This window comes from Solanum verrucosum, unplaced genomic scaffold (genome assembly GCF_900185275.1).
Source record: "Solanum verrucosum unplaced genomic scaffold, falcon-dt-bn FXZP01000208.1, whole genome shotgun sequence".
Classification (NCBI taxonomy): Eukaryota; Viridiplantae; Streptophyta; class Magnoliopsida; order Solanales; family Solanaceae; genus Solanum; species Solanum verrucosum.
Window position 1 is genome coordinate 2,556,223 of NW_026020329.1, and position 19,503 is coordinate 2,575,725.

General features: G+C 36.5%; 1 protein-coding gene and 1 pseudogene across 1 annotated transcript; both read left to right on the plus strand.

The window, feature by feature from the left end:
• The first annotated feature begins 919 nt into the window (after positions 1–919).
• Positions 920–3,427, plus strand: LOC125836015 (F-box protein At5g03100-like). Its single transcript, XM_049515107.1, has 3 exons — positions 920–1,855; positions 2,678–2,848; positions 3,133–3,427. Exons 1-3 carry the CDS (start codon positions 923–925, stop codon positions 3,382–3,384), a joined length of 1,356 nt encoding a protein of 451 aa, XP_049371064.1. The 5' UTR covers positions 920–922; the 3' UTR covers positions 3,385–3,427.
• Positions 3,428–7,739: 4,312 nt separating this feature from the next.
• Positions 7,740–13,253, plus strand: LOC125836052 (F-box protein At5g03100-like; annotated as a pseudogene).
• Positions 13,254–19,503: the final 6,250 nt, after the last annotated feature.

A 19,503-nucleotide genomic window follows, 5' to 3' on the forward strand; every position in this document is an offset into this window, starting at 1 on the left:
TTTATTTTGAGACAATTGAGTTAATCTTTGCAACAAAGTTCCTATATTGTTGAATAAGTCTTCCGCTGAGTATTGAGCTAGACCAAGAGTTTAAAATTTGAATTATTTTCTAATTCAAATTTTATCAAATCATGATGCTTTTGATACGGCTTATAATGATTGATTGAATGTTCATATCAATCAAAGTAGGTCAACTTTATTCGTCACGTTATTCAAATAAGCTCGTTATTTGAATAAATTTTATAACGAGAGATATGCTCTGAATTGCAAAATTGAGGATTATATTCGTCTCTTTTTCACTTAATTATACCAATCAACCGCAATGAAGTGGTTGAGAATCCTAATGTTCCAGATTCAAAACATAGGGACATTACTATATAAATGAAACTTCATCCTTATTACATTACACGCAATACCTCAAATTCCTAAAATGCTCCTCTAGTCCCGAGCTTGATAAATAAGAAATAAGGCCGTGGTTAATTCTTTTTTTTCCAGCCTTGTTGTGATAAGGGGGGATATTTTTTGCATACTGGCCAAGTTTATCAACTTTTCAAAAATGATAAAAAGAAAGGTAGGCTAAAATAGAAAAAAGTTAATAGAGAATCAAAATCAATTTACGAATGAATCACGAAAGACAAAAAACATTAGATAATTCTTTCCATCTATTCTAGTATTGCTGGTAAAGGCGACATGTATTCCACAAATTTAGTTAAAGATGCCTAAAAGCTAGTCAGAACACCACATTTTGCTTCTTATTTAGGACATTTTTCTTCTCTTTTAAATCTTTTTCTCTCTCGTTTCAATCCTATTTTTTACATAGTTTTGTGCACAGAAATCGTAGTTGGATAAACCGCCATTACTCTCATTTCAATTCGCCATTACCAAAACTGCAATTGAGAATTCATAAAGGCACAAGAAAATCATGGCGGCGGCCGGAGGAGGAGACCGGCTGACTGATCTGCCGGAGGAAATTCTACTCCACATCCTCTCTATGTTACCAAACAGTAAACAAGTTGTTCGAACCAGCGCATTATCATCGCAATGGCGATTTCTTTGGAAATCCGTTCCGGCATCACTCTATTTCAACTCAGAAGATGATCTTAACTCTGACGAAGAAGAAAATATTATCGGTTACGCAGCTTCTGTTAATAGAGAGCTTCATTATTGGAGGTCTTGCGAGAAAATTAAATCATTTAGGGTTTTTCCTCATAGTTACGAGTTTATTGAACATGATATTGATTTGTGGGTGCACTTTGCTGTTAATATTGGTAAGGTTGAAGAGTTTACGTTGAAATTTTATTTTTTTGAGTCTGTAGATTTTGCGTATCAATTTCCTGAATTCGCGTATACGAATACGGTTTTGAGGAATTTGGTGTTAGGATGTTGCCGGTTGAGACCTTCTGGTAATGTGAAATGGAGTAATTTGGTTTCTCTTTCGATTGGGGATGCGGGTATGACACAGGGTGTAATGGAAAAAATATTATCAGGTTGTCCTAATTTGGAGTGCTTGGAGTTAGATAAAGTTATTGGTATTCATCGTCTGGATATCAGCTCTGTGAAGCTGAGAAAATTGATTGTAACGATTTATGATAGAGAATGTGGTGTTGATCATCAAGACTATTGCCTCGAAATTCATGCCCCACATATTCGACATTTAGAACTTCGGGGATTGTGTTGCGATGAGATACACTTTCAGCTGAGAGATGTGGCTTCACTTATCACTGCAGTCCTTTCTTTAAATGTTCATTTCGTCGACCTTGAAGAGAATTTGGAGAAAGAGTGTAGATATTTGCAGGAACTTCTTCACCACGTTGCCAATGTCAAGAATCTTGAATTGGGTCCCTGGTGCATCGAGGTATGTTTTGTTTTTACATCGACCTTGAAGAGGATTTGGAGAAGGAGGGTAGATTTTGCTTTTTCATTTCGCAGACTTGTTCTTTGCTATTGAATTCATCAGTTTAGTAACATTAACAATATCACTACTTAGGATAATATTATAACTATGTTTGTAAGTACTAAAGAATAACATCCTCATGGCCTATTGAACAAAAAAAATTACTCTATTTATGACGGAAATTGTGAGAACAAAGAGTTTACTCTAGGATAGATAACATTTAAAATTTGGATTGGTTTGCAGTGATCATACTTATTAAGTCATGAAAATGGGTGTGGCCTAGTGGTCAATGAAGTGGGTTGAACACCGTGACGTTCAGTTCTCAAGAGAGAAAAACATTAAGTGATTCTTCCCTACTGTTGTAGCCTTGGTTGACAAAGTTACCTAGTACGTGTTGTGGGTAGGAAGTGGCAATTTGCAAGTCTCCTGTGGAATTAATTGAGGTGCACACAAACTGGCCCGAACACCACTTTTATCAAACAGTCATGTTAATGTGTTTTTCCAAACATTAACATACCTAGTGTAATCCCTCTACTTGTGGTCTAGGGAAGGGGTGTGGCGTACACAAACCTTACGCCTACCTTTGTGGGTTTTCTCCAAGTGTTTAAAAATCAATCCGTAGATTTCCAAGCCAGCCTTGAATACTTCGATGTGGCTTGAGGCAAAACAGTCCTATAGTTGAAGTTGTTTGTACGAATTATTGAACAATTTTCATGTCATTTACTAAGTATGTTGCATTTCCTAGTTTTTGACGTATTTTGCTTTATCTATTTGGTTCATAAGTGCCTGTCCATACTGGAGTTTAAAGGGTGGCCTGTTCCACTATCAAGCTGGAGATTCTTAAAACTTAACTCAGCCTTAGAACCGTACGACTATCCTGGAATTTGCAGCTTTCTATCGAGTTCATCAGGTCTTGAGACATTGGTCATTGACTGGCGCCATCCTAAACCAAGAGTAAGTTTCGTTTAGACCTTTATTTTTGTTACTTCATGTAATTAATACAAAACTATTAGTGAAAGATGATATATGTTTAGTGCTTCAGGGAAAAAAAAATCATTAAACTGTTATGTTTCATAGACAATGATAAAAGGTTACAAAGAGGGGCTTTTGACAGCTTATCCTCTTCCAAAAAGGGGATTTGGCAAAATTTATCACCTTTTTAATTTGTCTGCAATCAACTCCTTTGCTTTCTACTTAGATGAGAATAACTGGTTAATATATCAGATTTTTTCCTGCAGAAATTGCTGTCAAAGTACACAAATGAGGATGAACGACGGAGGAGATTTGAAACACATAGTTTTAACTGTTCATTGCCACATCTAAAGACCTTCAAGTTCATCAACTTTTATGGAAAACCAAGTGAAAATAAGTGTGTACATCCATTGATCAAATGTTTGTGCAAGAATGCGACAGCACTAAAGAAGTTTGGCATTGCTTGCGAATTCAGAGGGAGAGATGTGTTTTGGAATTATGTCGTCAGGAGGTCCTAAGCTTTCCAAGATCCTGTCCGCAAGCTTCAGTTGTCTTTCCTTGTTGATAATCTTACACTATTCTCTTTTTTGTGATCGCGACATACATAACAACCTTTTAATTTTGGTTTGAAATTGGTTTATAGTTGATAGACGAGATTTGGATTCTAGTTATCAGTATCCAATACAAAATAGCTGTTTGTAGTTTTTTTAATGTCTAAGCACAATGTATTTTTTCTTTGATAATCATGTAAGAAAGCTTGATCTAAGGTTGAATGTCATTTTGCAGAAATTGTATTTCTTGATTCATTACGACTCAATGGGCTTGTTTCTTTCGACGTGTTATTTTTTTTTTGTGGAAACTTGAGAACCTGCCACTTGAAGAAAATCATGCATTGGCATGTTATAGAATTAAGACATGGGCTAACTGTTGATTACTATATTGTGATACTGATATGAGATGGTTTACTAGAAAAAGTGTGCATATGTCTATGTTACATTCAGCTAAGGCTCTTGTAAAGATGGAACTCCCTACATCAGCTGTTCCTTCAACAGATCATTCTTATCTTTTATTTCAGCTTGCAAATGTGCAATGTCTCCCCGAACCTCATGGTCAGCCCCATGGACAGAGGGATGAACCTCACAATTATACCAGTGTTCCAAATTATTCAGAGTAAAATCATTGGTTCAGAAGCTACTTTTACTTGGACTTGAAAGCTCTGGAACAAGCATCATCAGGTATTTCCTTTTTGGATCTGTCTGACTAATTTATTGCATGTCACCTGATAGAAGATCTGTTTGCTCTTCATTAACTATTTTATATCTGAAGTCAAAGCTTCTCTAAGAAATTTTCTTGGAAATTTATTAGGTGTTTATGTATATCCACAAACATTTGGAAATGCCTGTTGCATGCCCCTTTTGATGCTTTGTGTCTAGTCGAACATCATTGTCGAGAAGAAGTAATACTCGGACCAAAAAGTAAAATCTGTTATCCAGTGTGCAACACGAGCCGGATGTCTTCCTAACTGAACCCTATTACTCCCTTTCTTGAAAGGCACAAGTCCACTTTCTGTTGTTAAAAGGGGGAAACTGAAGTATAGTTTGAAACTCCATAATGTTATGTACTCATCCAAATAATTTACTCATTTCGTGACAGGTACCAGCTAATTAGAGTAAAGGCCAACGGAATGGATGAAGGATGCTACTGAATGGAGATGTTGGCGTTGCAGTATTTTGTATGGCCCTGATGCATGTCAAAGAACAATCTGTAAAATATGGCCAGACATCCCTGTTTCAAAGAGACCTCACCATTTGTTTTAATCTCGAACAAGAATGATCTTTTCGAGCAGAAGATCATTCGTGTACCACTGGGCTCTTGCAAGTGGTTCAGCGATTTCAGTCCAGAGCAGACTCACCATAGTAACCAGTCACTAGCAAAACAAAACATATTACTATGTCACCATGTAGTTTAAAGACCTCTATGTTTGTGGCAAGAGACTGTACAACTGATGTTTAGCTCTTCTCCATTTATCTATTAAAATATTAAGTGTATATGTTAGTGGGTATAAATTGACCAAAATGTAACTATTATTTTGGTGCAACTCTTATAACCACTATTGTCATGATCTACCACTGATTCCACCCATTATTCTACCTCATTATACACTGTAACTTAGGTAACATTTGGGCTATTCATATACGCAATTTACTACCCATTATCTTCCTATTTATTATAAGAAAGGATTCCTCACCTATAAATAGTGTGGTCTTACTTTGTATTGGTAAGAAGAGAAATAATGTAAGAAAGGATGAGAAATTCATATTGAGGTTAGTATAGTGAAAGAGAGAGTTGAGACAAAGAAAAATATTCCAGGTCTTTAGCTATATTCATTATACAAAAGAGAATATTTATATGTTGAAGGAAGTTGTTCTCATGTGGAGCTTTTGACTCTTCAACTAAATCTAGAGTTGTCTGACGTTGTTGGGCTGTTGTATCCTAGAGGGGACAAGTCAAGAGTGTTACTGCTGGATCGGTGTAGATTATGCCGCAGTGAACTTGAATCTCCTTAAAGAAAGTGAGATATCCGTGCCTCAACTTAAATGATTATTTATTCATTTATTTTATTTTATTTTCAACTATAATTTATTATATTTATAGTTAGGGAAATAGTATATTACACAATCATATTATGTATATGAATTGAATGAGTAGTCTAATTGAAAATAGGATCTTTCTACAAAGCTCGCCAAAAATTATATTTCAAACTTAATCAATGACCACCCAAATATAGTTCCCAATTAAGGGTGTTAAACGTGGTGAACTGAGTTAAATTTATGGTTACAATGCATACATCACTGCACTTTCATTTGACACCCAACATAATGATAAACACCCAATGTAATGATAAACGATTCGTCTCACCGTGATCTTCTCTTGAATTCTCTAAAATACTTCTATCACTCCATTCCTGTAGGGGCAAAGAACTTGTCATTGTCTCGACTGTGCTACATGAATCTCTGGGGAATTAAGTTGGAATGGGAGAGCACTCATTTTAAGGTGGCTTTACTACTTAGATGCTTTAAGCAGTTATTCATTCTTCACTTGGCTACTCAGCGTATACCGTGGGCATGATAATTGGTACACTAGAGGTGCATCTTTCCCGATCCTCTCATATCAGGGAAAGATCCTTTCAATACTCTAATGCCCATATCGGATATGAACTGAACTATAGATCCTTAATTTACTTGGATCAAGGTAACGAGTATTTGAACCAAACTATTAACGGAATGAACACTTTAAACTAAAGTATTGACAATAGGAATATTTTATACTAAATTATTTTGAAAAGACATTTCTATTGAATTTTACATAATTTAAGGACATTTATTTTTACCTTTTTTTCATTTTTCCTTTTTAATGTTTTGCTATTTTTTTATTTTGGGGTGGACTATTACTTAGATGCTTTCAACAGTTATCCATTCCGCACTTGACTACTCCGCGTATATCGTGTACACAATATCTGGTATATTAATGGCGCGTCCTTCCCGATCCTCTCAATGCACAAAAGCCCACACTGGATATGGACCGAACTATCAATCCTTAATTTACTTAATTTGTTTTAATGAGTTTGGAGTTGCTCATATTTTATCTTTGTGCTTAATTGATTTGGTAAGTGTATGGATATTTGGTACGCCCGACAAGTAGTGTTAGCGGGTGCCAGTCATGTCTAGGGGGTAGTGTTAGCGGGTGCCAGTCATGTCTAGGGGGTAGTGTTAGCGGGTGCCAGTCACCAAGGAATGTTCTAACCTGGATTACTCTTGATATCAGAGTATATGAGGTTTCTAGAGTAAAAACTCTTGATATGAATTCTGGTGAAATTCCCATAGCAAAACCTCTTTCTGAAACAAGTGACTCCAAGGTTATCAGGATTTATGTTCTGTACTGCAAAACGTTGTTTCTACTTCAGGTTCCACCTGATAAATGTCCTTGGGATCTAAGCACAATCCCTATGAAAATGCTGCAAAGTATGGTGGTAAAGCAAATTAGGAAAGCAGCGAAAGAATGTGGTGTTAATCAGCTCCTAATAGTATAGTTGAATGCTAATGTTTGAAACAATCTTATATTCTGAGAGCTAAAGAGCTTGTGTGGTTGGTCCAATTGAACTTGTGAGCCCGATTTAATGGAGGAAATGATTAAAAAAATAGACAATTGACTGATTTGCTATCCTCGAGTGAGGTATTGACATTTCACCAATAGTTGGTGTAAGATTGATAGATAAAATGATATTCTTATTTTGTTTTATCCAGCTTTGGAAGAATTTGAAATGCAATATTAAAGTTTCATATATTTCAACTCTATTTAGAATCGATGAAATCAGAGATACTTCTGTGGAATTGCAACTTTAATACATGTTCTCAAATTTAGATGTGTAGTCAATAGCAATTATAATACCTGGCCGTTTGGAGGTGTATTGTGTCAAGTGTTTGATATATGTTTAGTGTATTCTTGGAAAACTTGTCTTCTTGTGGCGTGATGATTGTTCCACTTCTCACATTTTGGGACGTCGAATAGCATATCACCTGATTTCTCATTGGAATTTGTAATATAAGATATAAGATTAAACATCGTTACTATATATGCATAATTTGTTAGACGTCGATAATATATATGTATCAATTTTGCTTCTTATTTAAGACATTTTCTCTTTCTTTTTCAATTTTATACTCTCTTTTAAATCCTAAAAATTTAGAAAAGGGATTTTTAATAGTTTTGTGCACAGGTTTTGAGGATATTATTGTGGGTAAACCGCAATTACTCCATTTCAATTTGTCATTACCAAGGTTATCTATACTCCATGGAAAGGCAGAAGAAAATCATGGCGGCGGCCGGAGGAGGAGACCGGCTGAGTGATCTGCCGGAGCCAATTCTACTCTACATCCTCTTTAAGTTGTAGGACGCAAAACAAGTTGTGCGAACCAACCTACTCTCTACACGATGGCGATTTCTTTGGATGTCCGTTCCATTATCACTCTGTTTCACTTTCCCCTATAGTGGAAATCAAAATGACACTGTTGCTTACCTGGCCTCCGTCCATAGAGAGCTTTATTATTGGAAATCTTGCAAGAAAATCAAGAGATTTAGTATCGGGTGCCTTAGGTATGACGAGATTTATTCTAAAGATGTTGATTTATTGTAAAGACCCTCATGGTCATTTCTGTGTCTTGCCTTCTGTGTGTCGTTTAGAGTGTTCCTATAGCGACCCCAAGTCATTTATGACTTGTTGTGACTGACAGTTCGGTCACCTGGTCGTTCGTTTGGTCTTGGTACGAGTTTTTGTGTTTTAGAACTTATGAACCTTGAATGATCATTTTCGATCAAAAGTTCAAGAAGATGACATCAGAATCCAATTTTGACGATTCCATCAGCTCCAGAAGGGTCATTTTAGGCTAGTAGCATGGTCTTCATGACTTTCGAGGTTTTCAGTGTGAGTCGGTGCGATTAGGCGTTTTAACTTTAAGTTTAAGCCTAAGTTTGACTTTGGTCAACATTCTGAGTAAACGCGCTCGGATGAGAATTCTGTCAGCGTGGTTAGCTCCGAAATGTCGAGTTTGGTCTAGATTGACCCTTCTTTTATGTCTGGAGGTTTTCGATATCTTTCTGAGCCCTTTTGTGAGTTTTGACTTTAAATGACTTTTGGAAGTGGGACCCATTTTTTATCGAAATGACCTCTGATGGAAATTTTGACTGCGCCGTTGAGTTTGGAATGTCGAATTTGGTATGGTTGCATATCTCGTTTGCGTGCACGGGGTTCCGAACTCCGTGAGCACCCCATCGGAGTTTTAAGTTTTGGAATTATTGCAGATTTTCTGCAATAAATGCAGAAAAACAGCAACACATTTCCCAAACTCCAAACCCTCATAACTCTCTCATCTCTCAACCAATTTGGGCGATTCAAAAGGCAAAGTTGTGATATTTTTCGAGGACAACATGTTGGTGAGCTCGGATAGTGATTTGGAGTCCCCGTTTGAGGTAATTTTCTAAAAATACCTGCTACCGCACCCTTTTGTGAGCTAAATTTTAGAAATTTTTTAGACTTGTTTTCTTAGCCATTTTAGATCCGATTTTGGTGATTTTTGAGGCTATCTTAAGTGGTTTTTCGAGGAGAACGTCGTGGTGTTGTCGGCTTTCACTGTAGAGCTCCAGTTTCTGGTAAATACACTGATTCAACTGCTGTCCCATTTCTAATTTTTGAGAAAATTTGGGTTTTAGTTGCATGTTGATATTGTGTTGTTCCCGAGCCCCGAATTGTGTCCCATTTTGGGACATGAGCTGGGGAAACTGGTTAGGACCCGCTTTTGGGTTTAATTTTGGAATTTCCTACGCGGGTCCCACTTTCCAGTTTTGACCCCGAAATTGACCCGTCTCCGTTTGTTGTGATTTTGGTGTCTAAACGACTGTAATAATGTTGTGATTCTATTTTTGATAGCGGGGCAGCGTTTCGAGGACGTTCGGAAATGGAAAGATCCGGAGAAGTGATTTTGAAGCGCGTGTGATTGGCCTACAGGTAGGCTACGATTTTCCTCTCTTAGATTGAGCTCGAGAATGTGAATGCATGTTGATTAGTTGGGGTTTGGGTTGGGTAGTTATTGAATCTTGCATAGGTGTTAAGAAATCATGTTTTCGGCCTATTTCGGGAAATATCGGGTAACTGTGAGCATGCTTTGTGTTATTAACGGACCCTCCTCACTACGTGGAGTGCTTGCAAGCTTAATTATTGTTTATTTGAAGAATGTTGGGCCTTAGTTTAGGTTTGACTAGGGCTTGCCTTAGAAATACATTATTCGGATCTAATAGGCCTTAGTTTTGCCCTGACGTCGCTCGGCCGGCTTAGATCCCTGTAGACTGGTGTAGCAGACTTAAGTCTGATAGTTTGGGTCTTAGTTAGGCAATACTCTTTCTCCGACTATAGTTATCCTTATTTTCCCCGATGTTACGACTTTACGAGTTACATCGGCGACACTAGTTCTACTTCGCGGTTTAAATTTGATTTTCGATTTGGTTCCAAGGACTTACATTGATTGGCTAAGTATGGACGGCGTTCCACGGACATTTATGAGTGTGGATCGACTAGGACTCTTTCAACAGCTACATTGGCACCTTTATAGAGCATCCGGTTTAAGTTCCGGCCTCTATCGCCCAGATACTTATATAGAGCATCCGGTTTAAGGTCCGGCCTCTATTTCCCAGATACTTATATAGAGCATCCAGTTAGAGTTTCGGCCTCATATACTTGATATTTGTGATTGGTTACTTGGGTACTTCTGGTGAGCATCCGGTTAGAGGTCCGGCCTCCGTACTGCCAGATTTTACTAATTAGGGTTGAGGTTCTGATTCGTGTTCTCCGTTCTTGGGTTCTCATATGCAATTCTCTTTAGTTATAGTTATTCTGTATACTCGTCGGGCTTATGGGGGTCCGTTCGGGTTTTTATTTAACTTGCGCACGAGTGTACCTTCTGGGCTTATGGGGGCCCAGTTAAGTGTAGTTAGCTTATAGATTACTTTAGTTAGTTTTTGTACACTCGTGTGCATTCCCTTATTAGTTAGATTTTAGTTCTTGACTTCGGTTTGTGTTATTCCTTCTTTTCATATTGCCTTTACTTTTCAAGTTCAGTCGGCCTATGATGCCTACTGGGTACCGGTTGTTTTGGTACTCATGCTACGCTCCGCATCTATTTCGTGATGCAGGTCCGGGCACTAGTAGCCAGCGTTGATCGAGCTTGGAGCAGACTGATCCGGAGACGGGAGTGAGCACACGACGTTTTGTATTATTTTAGTCTCCATCTGTATATATAGACTTGTCTTTTACCTTTCGAGACAGTCCAGTCTCTGTTGTCCACTTTTGGGACTTGTACTCATTTTGTTAGTAGCTCTGTACTAGTGACTTCCAGGTTCTGGGAGGGATATTTATTTGTATATATGTTTTTGGTTTGCTTCCGCCTGTTTATATTGTTATTTGCCTACTCTTGTTTAGTTTCTACCCTCAGACCCATTACTTGTTGTTCCGGGTTACGGGGTGGCTTACCTACTGGTGGGTTATAGTAGGTGTCATCATGACTTGAGAAATCAGGTCGTGACATTTATGGATACATTTCGCTACTAAAGTTGCAAATGTTGAAGTATTTAAACTTTCATTTATTACTACAAGTCAACATAATTATGAGTTTCCGCAGTTTGGGTATAAAAATTCGTCGTTAAAGGCATTGGTTTTAAATCATTGTCAATTGAACCCTTGTGGTAGTGTTAATCGGAGTAATTTGGTTTCTCTTTCAATTGGGTTCATGGAATTGACGGATGGTTCTATGGAAAAGGTATTATCTGGTTGCCCTAACTTGGAACGCTTGGAATTACAAAAAGTTTCGGGCATACAACGTCTGGAAATTAGATCTGTGAAGATGATAGTATTGACGATAGAAGAGTACTACGATAAGAATCATGATATTTGGCTTGAAATAATTGCCCCGCATATTAAACATTTGGAAATTTTGGGATTGTGTAGTCAGATACGCATCGTGCAGAGAAATGTTTCTTCACTTGTTTATGCTATCCTTCGTTTACATTTTGATTTTAAGAATGAGGAAAGCAACTTAGAGAAGGAGTTAAGCTGTTTGAAGGAACTTCTTCATGGTGTTGCCCATGTTGAGTGTCTTGAAATGAGTAGCTGGTGCATCGAGGTTTATTCATACTCTTCACTATCCAAAAGTCACGATTTTTTTTATTTGCTATTGAATCATCACTATAGTAACATTAATATCGTCACTACTTGGGATAATTTGATAACTAAGTTGCTAAGTACTCAAGAGTAAAGAGTTTGCAATTGATAGAACAATGTGTAAAATTTGGTTTGATTTACATTGATCTTACTTTTAAGTCGTATTTATGGGGTTTTCCAAGTGTTTATGGGTCCGTCTTTGGATTTTCAAACCAACTATGATTTGATGTGGAAAATCACAGTCGTATAGTCCAAGCTATTTTTTATGAATTATTCAACGGTTTGCATCTCATTTATCAAATATGTCATATTTCCATGCTTTGACATATTCTACTCTATCTTTTTGGTTTACAAGTGCCTGTCCATTCTGGAGTTGAAAGGGTGGCAGTCTCCACCATCAAGCCCGGAATTGGTTGGTCCTTAAATTAGCCGACAACCAGTTGGACTTCCCTGGAATTTGCAGCTTTCTACAGAGCTCATTGGATCTTGAGACATTGGTCATTGATTGGTTTGAGGATGCATCAAGAGTAAGTTTCTTTTAGACCTTTATTTGTATTACGAAAAGGGGGGACGTGACTTCCTTACGTGTTAAAAAAAGATAAGCCCCTAATAGGAGGAGGACTCCCATTTGCAATTTGAGACATAACTAGTTTAAGTACTTAATAATTTTCAAAAGTAATGTAGTTAACAAGGTCTCACTTTTGCTTTTTGCAGCTACAATGTAGCCTTACTCTCTATTTGTGTATCTCTGCATCTTCTTGATGCCTTCTATGATTAAACCAATTACTTCACTAAAAAAGGAGCTTCACAACAATATCTTCTGACTTGTGGAGATTTGTCCCATTGTACGCTGTTTTCACAAGAACTAAAAAGGAGAAAAAGGTGAGACAAATAACATGTGAGCTGACATAAGGATCAAAAAGTTTTTGTAACTCCCTTGAGAGCATTCACAATAAAATAAGGGCGGTCTTCCACCCAAATGTTTCTAATACAATGTTCAAGACACCATAGGGGATTGTCGCTATCAAAATGATTTCTGAGTGAACTTTTGGAAGTTGTTGGAAAAAGACGCTTCACAAATGATTGTTCTCACCTTCATGCGAGGGGGGTATATGATCAGATTTGATGAAGCTTTGAACCATTTTTGTTGTTGTTTGCATGTACTACATTGTATGTAACATTTGCTAAGCACTTTAGATGTTCCTTCAATTTAAAAATTCATGACCTTTTTATTCTATCCACAAATCAACTCTTTGGTTTCCGGTTTTCATCTAAGGAGAGTAACTGGTTAACATGGCGGTTTCTTTCCTACAGGACCTGCTGTTAAGGTACACAAACGAGGATAAACAAATCCGGAGGTTTGAGACACAGTTTTGACGGCTCATTTCCACATCTGAAGACTGTCAAGTTCGATAACCTTAGGGGCTACTAAGTGTAAATAAGTTTGTGCTGCCATTGGTGAAATATTTGGTCAAACATGCGATCGTGCTAGAAAAGTTTGTCATTGCTGCATCATTCTTAGGGAGTGATGCGTTTCCAGATCATGCTGAAATGACACAGGAGTTCCTAAGACTTACAAGATCATCTCCGCACATTTCAGTTGTCTTTTCTCATCAATAACCTTTGACCCCTATCATTTTAACCAATTGCAACATATCAAACTAATTTTGTAAAGAAAGCTAAGCAGTGGAACCTTGGCACATCGTGTATGATGGGGGATTACAGAAGGAAAGAAATAGTTTTGTGCTTTGAAGGAAAAGCTTTTTTGTAAACTGAGAAGTCTATTGTAATATATCTATATTTAATGAGATTGGCTATTTGAACTGTCAATGTTACTATATGTGAGACTATCAATCTATGCAAAAACTAATCATTTTACCCACTTGATCTCCCAAAAGATAAATTAGTATGTTGCATGTGTATGATAAAAGAGTGCTAAAGTGTTTACCTGCATTAGTTAAGTGTTATTAGATCCATTGTTGCTAAAGGCTTTAGGGACATATACAAAGAGTGTTAATTGCTACTAAAAATTCATATTTAACGGCAATTGAACTATTGTCGTTAATTAGAGCCGATTAAGATCATTTTTTATGTAGTGAATTGACTGGACAGTCGGAAGAATTCCAGAATCCAGATATTATAGTCAAGTATTGTTAAGCTCATGCCACACAAGTTCACCTCATCTAAAATATCAACAAGGTAGGAATAGTCCCTACTTTCTTCAGTGTTAAAGTCTATCAATATCTCTTTATTCTCTTGAGACAGCTATTTCAGATCCTTGTGGATATGTTTCTTCTAAGTTGGAATTAAGAAGCTCAAGTTGCATTGCTACTCCTAGAAACTTAATAAACAGGTAGCACACAAGTCTGTTTGGGTCATAGAGGCCACCATGCATTTAGGAAAGTATAAACACTATGTGGGCCGTCAAAGTCACCATAATCTCTAGAGGAAATTTCTCAAATAGTCACTATAATGAACTTAATTAGGCTTCTTAGCTACAATTTGCATATTTACAGGCTGTAACTATAGTTTAAGCTGCTATGAGCGACCTTGTTTGTATAATTTGGCTATAAGGTACATACCCCTATACTATGACCGAAATCCCAGAGACACATCTTAACTAAACTAAGGTCTTATTACCCCTGAACTCATTCAAAAAAAAATTAGACAGAATGTCTGTTTGATCTCTGTATTAACCAAAAATGGACCGTTTATCATCAAATTATTGAAAATGGTCATTCTGTCGTTTGACTACTTAAAATTAGCTCAAGCTATGGTTTCCACTTTTACTTTTCTCTATCTCACTCTTATAATTTGAAAAAATGTATATTTATTTCGGTAAATTTGTTATATTAATGTTGGTGTGATATACCAAAAATATATTAAATTACACTTGAAAATAAAATGATAAAAATGAATAAAACAAAATTCAGGTTGGGGCGCAGATACTCGCTTTCTTTAAGGAGATTCAAGTTTACTGTGGCATAATTTACACCAATCCAACAGTATATCTCTTGACTTGTTCCCTGCAAGATACAACAACCCAACAACGTTATACAACTCAACCAACTTTGAATTAGTTGAAGAGTTCAAAGTTCCACCAAAAGAATACATTCCTTCAACACATAATTACTCTCTTTTGTATAGTGAATTAGTTGAAGACTTAGAATATTTTTCTTTCTCTCAACTCTCTTTTTCACTACACCAAACTCAATATAAGCACAATATAAACTTATCATCTTTTCTTACATTATTTCAGTTGTATATATCTTGTTGTACTCAACACAAAGTAAGACCACACTATTTATAGGTGAGAAAATCTTCGGCAAAGGAAGATAATGAAGTTGTAAATTGGATAAATAAATGGCCTAAAAGTTACATGAGTAATAAGGTATAATAATAGAATAAAAAGTGAAATAATGTGTTACAGACTAATAAGGTTTCAATAGGGAAGTAATGCTATAGAGGACCATTACCACGTTCTGTGAAGCAAATACTCCCCTAGTGTTCATGTAACATTTGATAGACTAAGGCAGAATATGCTATTAAACCTAATTATGCTATTAAACCTAATTAAAGTATGAGACAATTTAATAATAAAATAATATTAAAATTTTCACACTAACAATCCTCCACTCATTTTAATATTTAGATAAAAGAGTACTTTACAATTTAGTTGAAGGTAGACTATTATGCATAATGAAGGTGTGCCTGCATTGAACCTTCACTTAGTAAAATATTAATTTTTACTCTGGAGTCTGTAGTGGTCTCAGACTTGAACTATGACTGCTTAAGGGAAATAAAGCATCACTACTTACATACAATAATCAAGGTGTTGACATAAACTTTCATAGTTAGCACATTACAACCTTGTGCTATTTAAATTTTCATGAGTGTGTTTTAGAATTAGCCCATTCTCATAGAAAGTGACCTACTTTTACATTCACATAGGTGAAATCTGTCAAGGGTGCTCTTATAATTTGACACCCTATTCATATGAGATACAAAATTTAATTAAGAGTTCAAAGACTCAACCTCCACAAATCATTATAGGTGTCACGACCCAATGCTACCCCCTAGATGTGACATGGTGTACAAGACTCCGAAAACCCTCATAGCATAGCATATCATAACATAAGAACATAGGAAAAAATGCGGAAATTTAAAACTTTTCCTTACAATCGAAGTCTCTTATAAAAACTAAATGGGAGTCAACAACACTATGTCTCAAACCATATATAACACTTGAATACAATCTTAGGGACACAACCCTTACAAAAGTCTAAAACATAAAGAAAGACTTAAAGGACGTACTGGTCAAACCCTTGAATACTATAAAGACTCACCAATCTTCTTTTTCTTGATCTACTATGGTCCTAGCCATGAGGGTGGAAGCTGATATCACCAAACCCTACACTTTGTAGAAAAATGTAGAAATATGGGTTAGCACAAAAATGTACTAAGTATGGAAGCCATGCATAAAAATCCTTAAAACATGCAAAAAGGGACATTTTAGTTGAAATCATGCTATATGCCAATTTTGAACATCATCTTTGAAATAGTTGGAGAATGTAGCTCATAAGACAACTCATGCACAATTCATCATAGCATAAATGATATCATCATAATGACAAGCATAGTCTCCAACATAAACATAAGACATATCCCAATCTTCACAAGACATAGTTCACACACATAGTTAAATACCAAATTCATTTCATCATAATAGAACCATCACATAAGTAACCCTAGGTTATACTTGTGCAATGTATAGATAGAATCGCATACCCTATCTATACTAAGTTTCACTTTTAGGCCACCATGCTCATACTTATCATGCTTTGATCTCATCCAGAGTCAATAATCATAGACAGGAAAACATTCATATTCATAGATTATAACAAGGAAAGTCACTATTAGCAACACTGCATACCATACATGCATAAATTCATATATCTTCATAGCATAAGGAAACCACACCCTAACCCCTTTCAAAGTCTACTTGTGCAATGTATAAGTGAAGTCACATACCCCACGCACACTAAGTAAGGCCCATTAAGAAGTCATAAGTATAGTTCATGTTCATAGTTCATATAAAGCATACATTAACTCATAATCATCATGTCGTAAGAGAAGCATACCACACACACTCTCAAAGCCTACTTGTGCAATGCATGAATCAAGTCCCATACCCCCATTCATACTAAATAGAACCTCTTGAGGAACCATAGTACATAACTCATGTTCTTGTTCTTATTCTTGTTCATAGAGGGAAAATAGCCTTAATCGACATAGACCATGTGAGCTACATGGAATCCGATGTCTTGTTCCACACCAAAAAAGATGTCCTACTTGCCTAAGGTAGAATTAAATGTATTAGCATTTAGGTGGATCCACTAGCTAAAAACCTATGTGGGCACATAGTGATGGGATAGGGAGATTGCTTCTAGAAACCCCAAACCTATTGCATTGACGGGGGAGCTTCCATATCATGAGATTATCTTTAGAGAACCCAACCTATTGTATTGACGGGATGCCTCTACCTCATTTTCCATATTCACTCGGTGCTAAGCATTATTTCCCAAAATTACATGTTTAGTCTTGAATTGGATTTACATGCATGAAGGAGTATCTAGACCCTCCATCCAACACAACTCATAAAATAGCTCATAGATCATGCGTGAGAATGTACTTTCACAGTCCATGTCTTTAAATTAGATTCTATTAGGCGAGAATTGACTTTCAACCTAGAATCTTCATAATGAATTCAATTAGGTGAAAACTAACTTTCAACCTAGAGTCTTCAATATGTGAGGAAAACTTTTACATTATAATCATGTGTTTTCATGAGAATAGACTTCCAATCAACACAAGAAGATTATCATGATCATGTACACTTCATGCATAGTAATGTGTAAAGGTGCATATGAGAAATAACCTTTCAAGTAACACCATAGATACATCATAATCATACTCATACATGTAGTGTGTGTGTGATTGTCCTTTCAATGACACAACACAACATTATCATCATAGACACTTCACTCTTAAAGTGTTCATAAAGCATGTACATAATATCACAACCATGCATAATTCTCATATTTTGCATACAAGGATCATAGATCACATCAAATCAACATATCTAGCATTCATTATATTATACATGGATATTGCCATAATTCAAGTAGTTCATTCATTGCATGCATAAGCTCATGTACTCATATTGTAGGTCATGTGGGTAAAGTCCTTCCACAATAATACCATATACATTTCAACACGCATAATAGCTTCCTTCTTAAAGCCTCAGCATTCATAGCTCATTCATTTTATCTTTTACCATTTAAGCCTTATAAGCCATCTTTATACTACAAGCATTACTCTCAAGCAATACCTCACATGGTCATCATGTAAACCTAACTCTCAAGGTAAACTAACCACATGTTTCATTCTTAACCAATTATAGTCATATAACATCAAGTAAACTCAATCTCAATACTACTCAACCATGATCCATCATATAAGCCCTAGCCTAATTCATTCATGTCTACAAGCTTTACTTATAAGCAATTCATATTTAGGTCATCTAGTCTAAGGCAATTCAAAAAGAAGTTCATCAATCTTAGAAGGTCACATCTAAACCCTCAATTTGTCTCTTTCATGGCATAACACTTGACCATACCAATTTCACCCTAGAATCTTAGGTTAATCAAGGATACATGTATAATCATACTAAAATCATGTAATTACATCATAACCAATAAACCACAATACCCACACTTAAGATCCAAATTGGGAAAATTAGGGATTTCATGAGTTCCTGGGGGAATTCATCATAAACCAACAATAATTTCATCAATTCAATCATAATTCATCATAAATCATCCATTGAAAATATTTTGAAAGAGAACTCATGACTTAGATTGAAACCCTAGCTTTTGGAGAAATTAGAAGCTTTGAAATCAAGTTTTGAAGTGACTCAATGGGTGAAGACTACCCATAGATGAAAAAATACCATACCTTATGAAGATTCCTCACAAAATTGAGTGGAAAAGTTGAGTTCTTGAGCCCTAGACCTTGACCTCCTCTTCTTCTTCAATAGAGGTTCTAGAGAGAGAAATATTGGAAGAGAGTTGGGTTATGTTTTGGGGGTCTTGGGAATTATGAAGTGTAATGGGGTGGTAAATGGTTTAAAATGTCTTAAATAAGTGAAATAAAACAATATAAACCATCCCCATTCATTAACAAATTAATTTGGAATTTCCTAAAATAATTACGTCTTGGCCGAGATTGGATAGAAAAGTGCAGATGTGACCCACGCCCATGACCCACGGATCGTGGGTCCATTCACGCCCCGTCCTGTAGGTTGTGGGTGAGGGTTCTGCAGCTCGCTTTTCCAGGTCTTGACCCACGAGTTAGAGCTACGGAGCGTGGATGGACCTACGCCTAGTAGGTCTCATCCGTAGGTCCTAACTTTTTTGGCGGACTTTGGGTTCTTGGGGTTAGATTTTAGGGTCCCCCTCAAGGACCGTTGGTTGGTCCTTGGGGGGTCGTACCTTGACGTTTAACCCCTAAACCCTTTAACCTAAGCTCGGGAAATCATTTTACAACATAAAACCCCACATCAAACTCAACAACTCACTCGTAAAGCTCTAGTTTCACCTACTAGTTTTCCAGGATGTTATAATAGGATAAATGCACTTCTATCATAGGGATTGAATAAAATTAATATTAGGGCATTTCACAACAAGTCATCATGTGATTTGTTCTACCCATTAAACCTGGTTATAGGATCTCTAGTCTCCAAGTTGGGTTTCCTCATACATGACTCATAAATTTATGAGCTTTAATTGTATCCCCCTCAATGTGCTTA

Bases quoted from the DNA above. Each gene is read 5' to 3' on its own strand.
- LOC125836015 (XM_049515107.1), top strand. From the start codon at position 923: ATGGCGGCGGCCGGAGGAGGAGACCGGCTGACTGATCTGCCGGAGGAA. The intron at 1,856-2,677 runs GTATGTTTTGTT...TTGGTTCATAAG, and splicing joins TGGGTCCCTGGTGCATCGAG to TGCCTGTCCATACTGGAGTT. The intron at 2,849-3,132 runs GTAAGTTTCGTT...TTTTTCCTGCAG, and splicing joins GGCGCCATCCTAAACCAAGA to AAATTGCTGTCAAAGTACAC.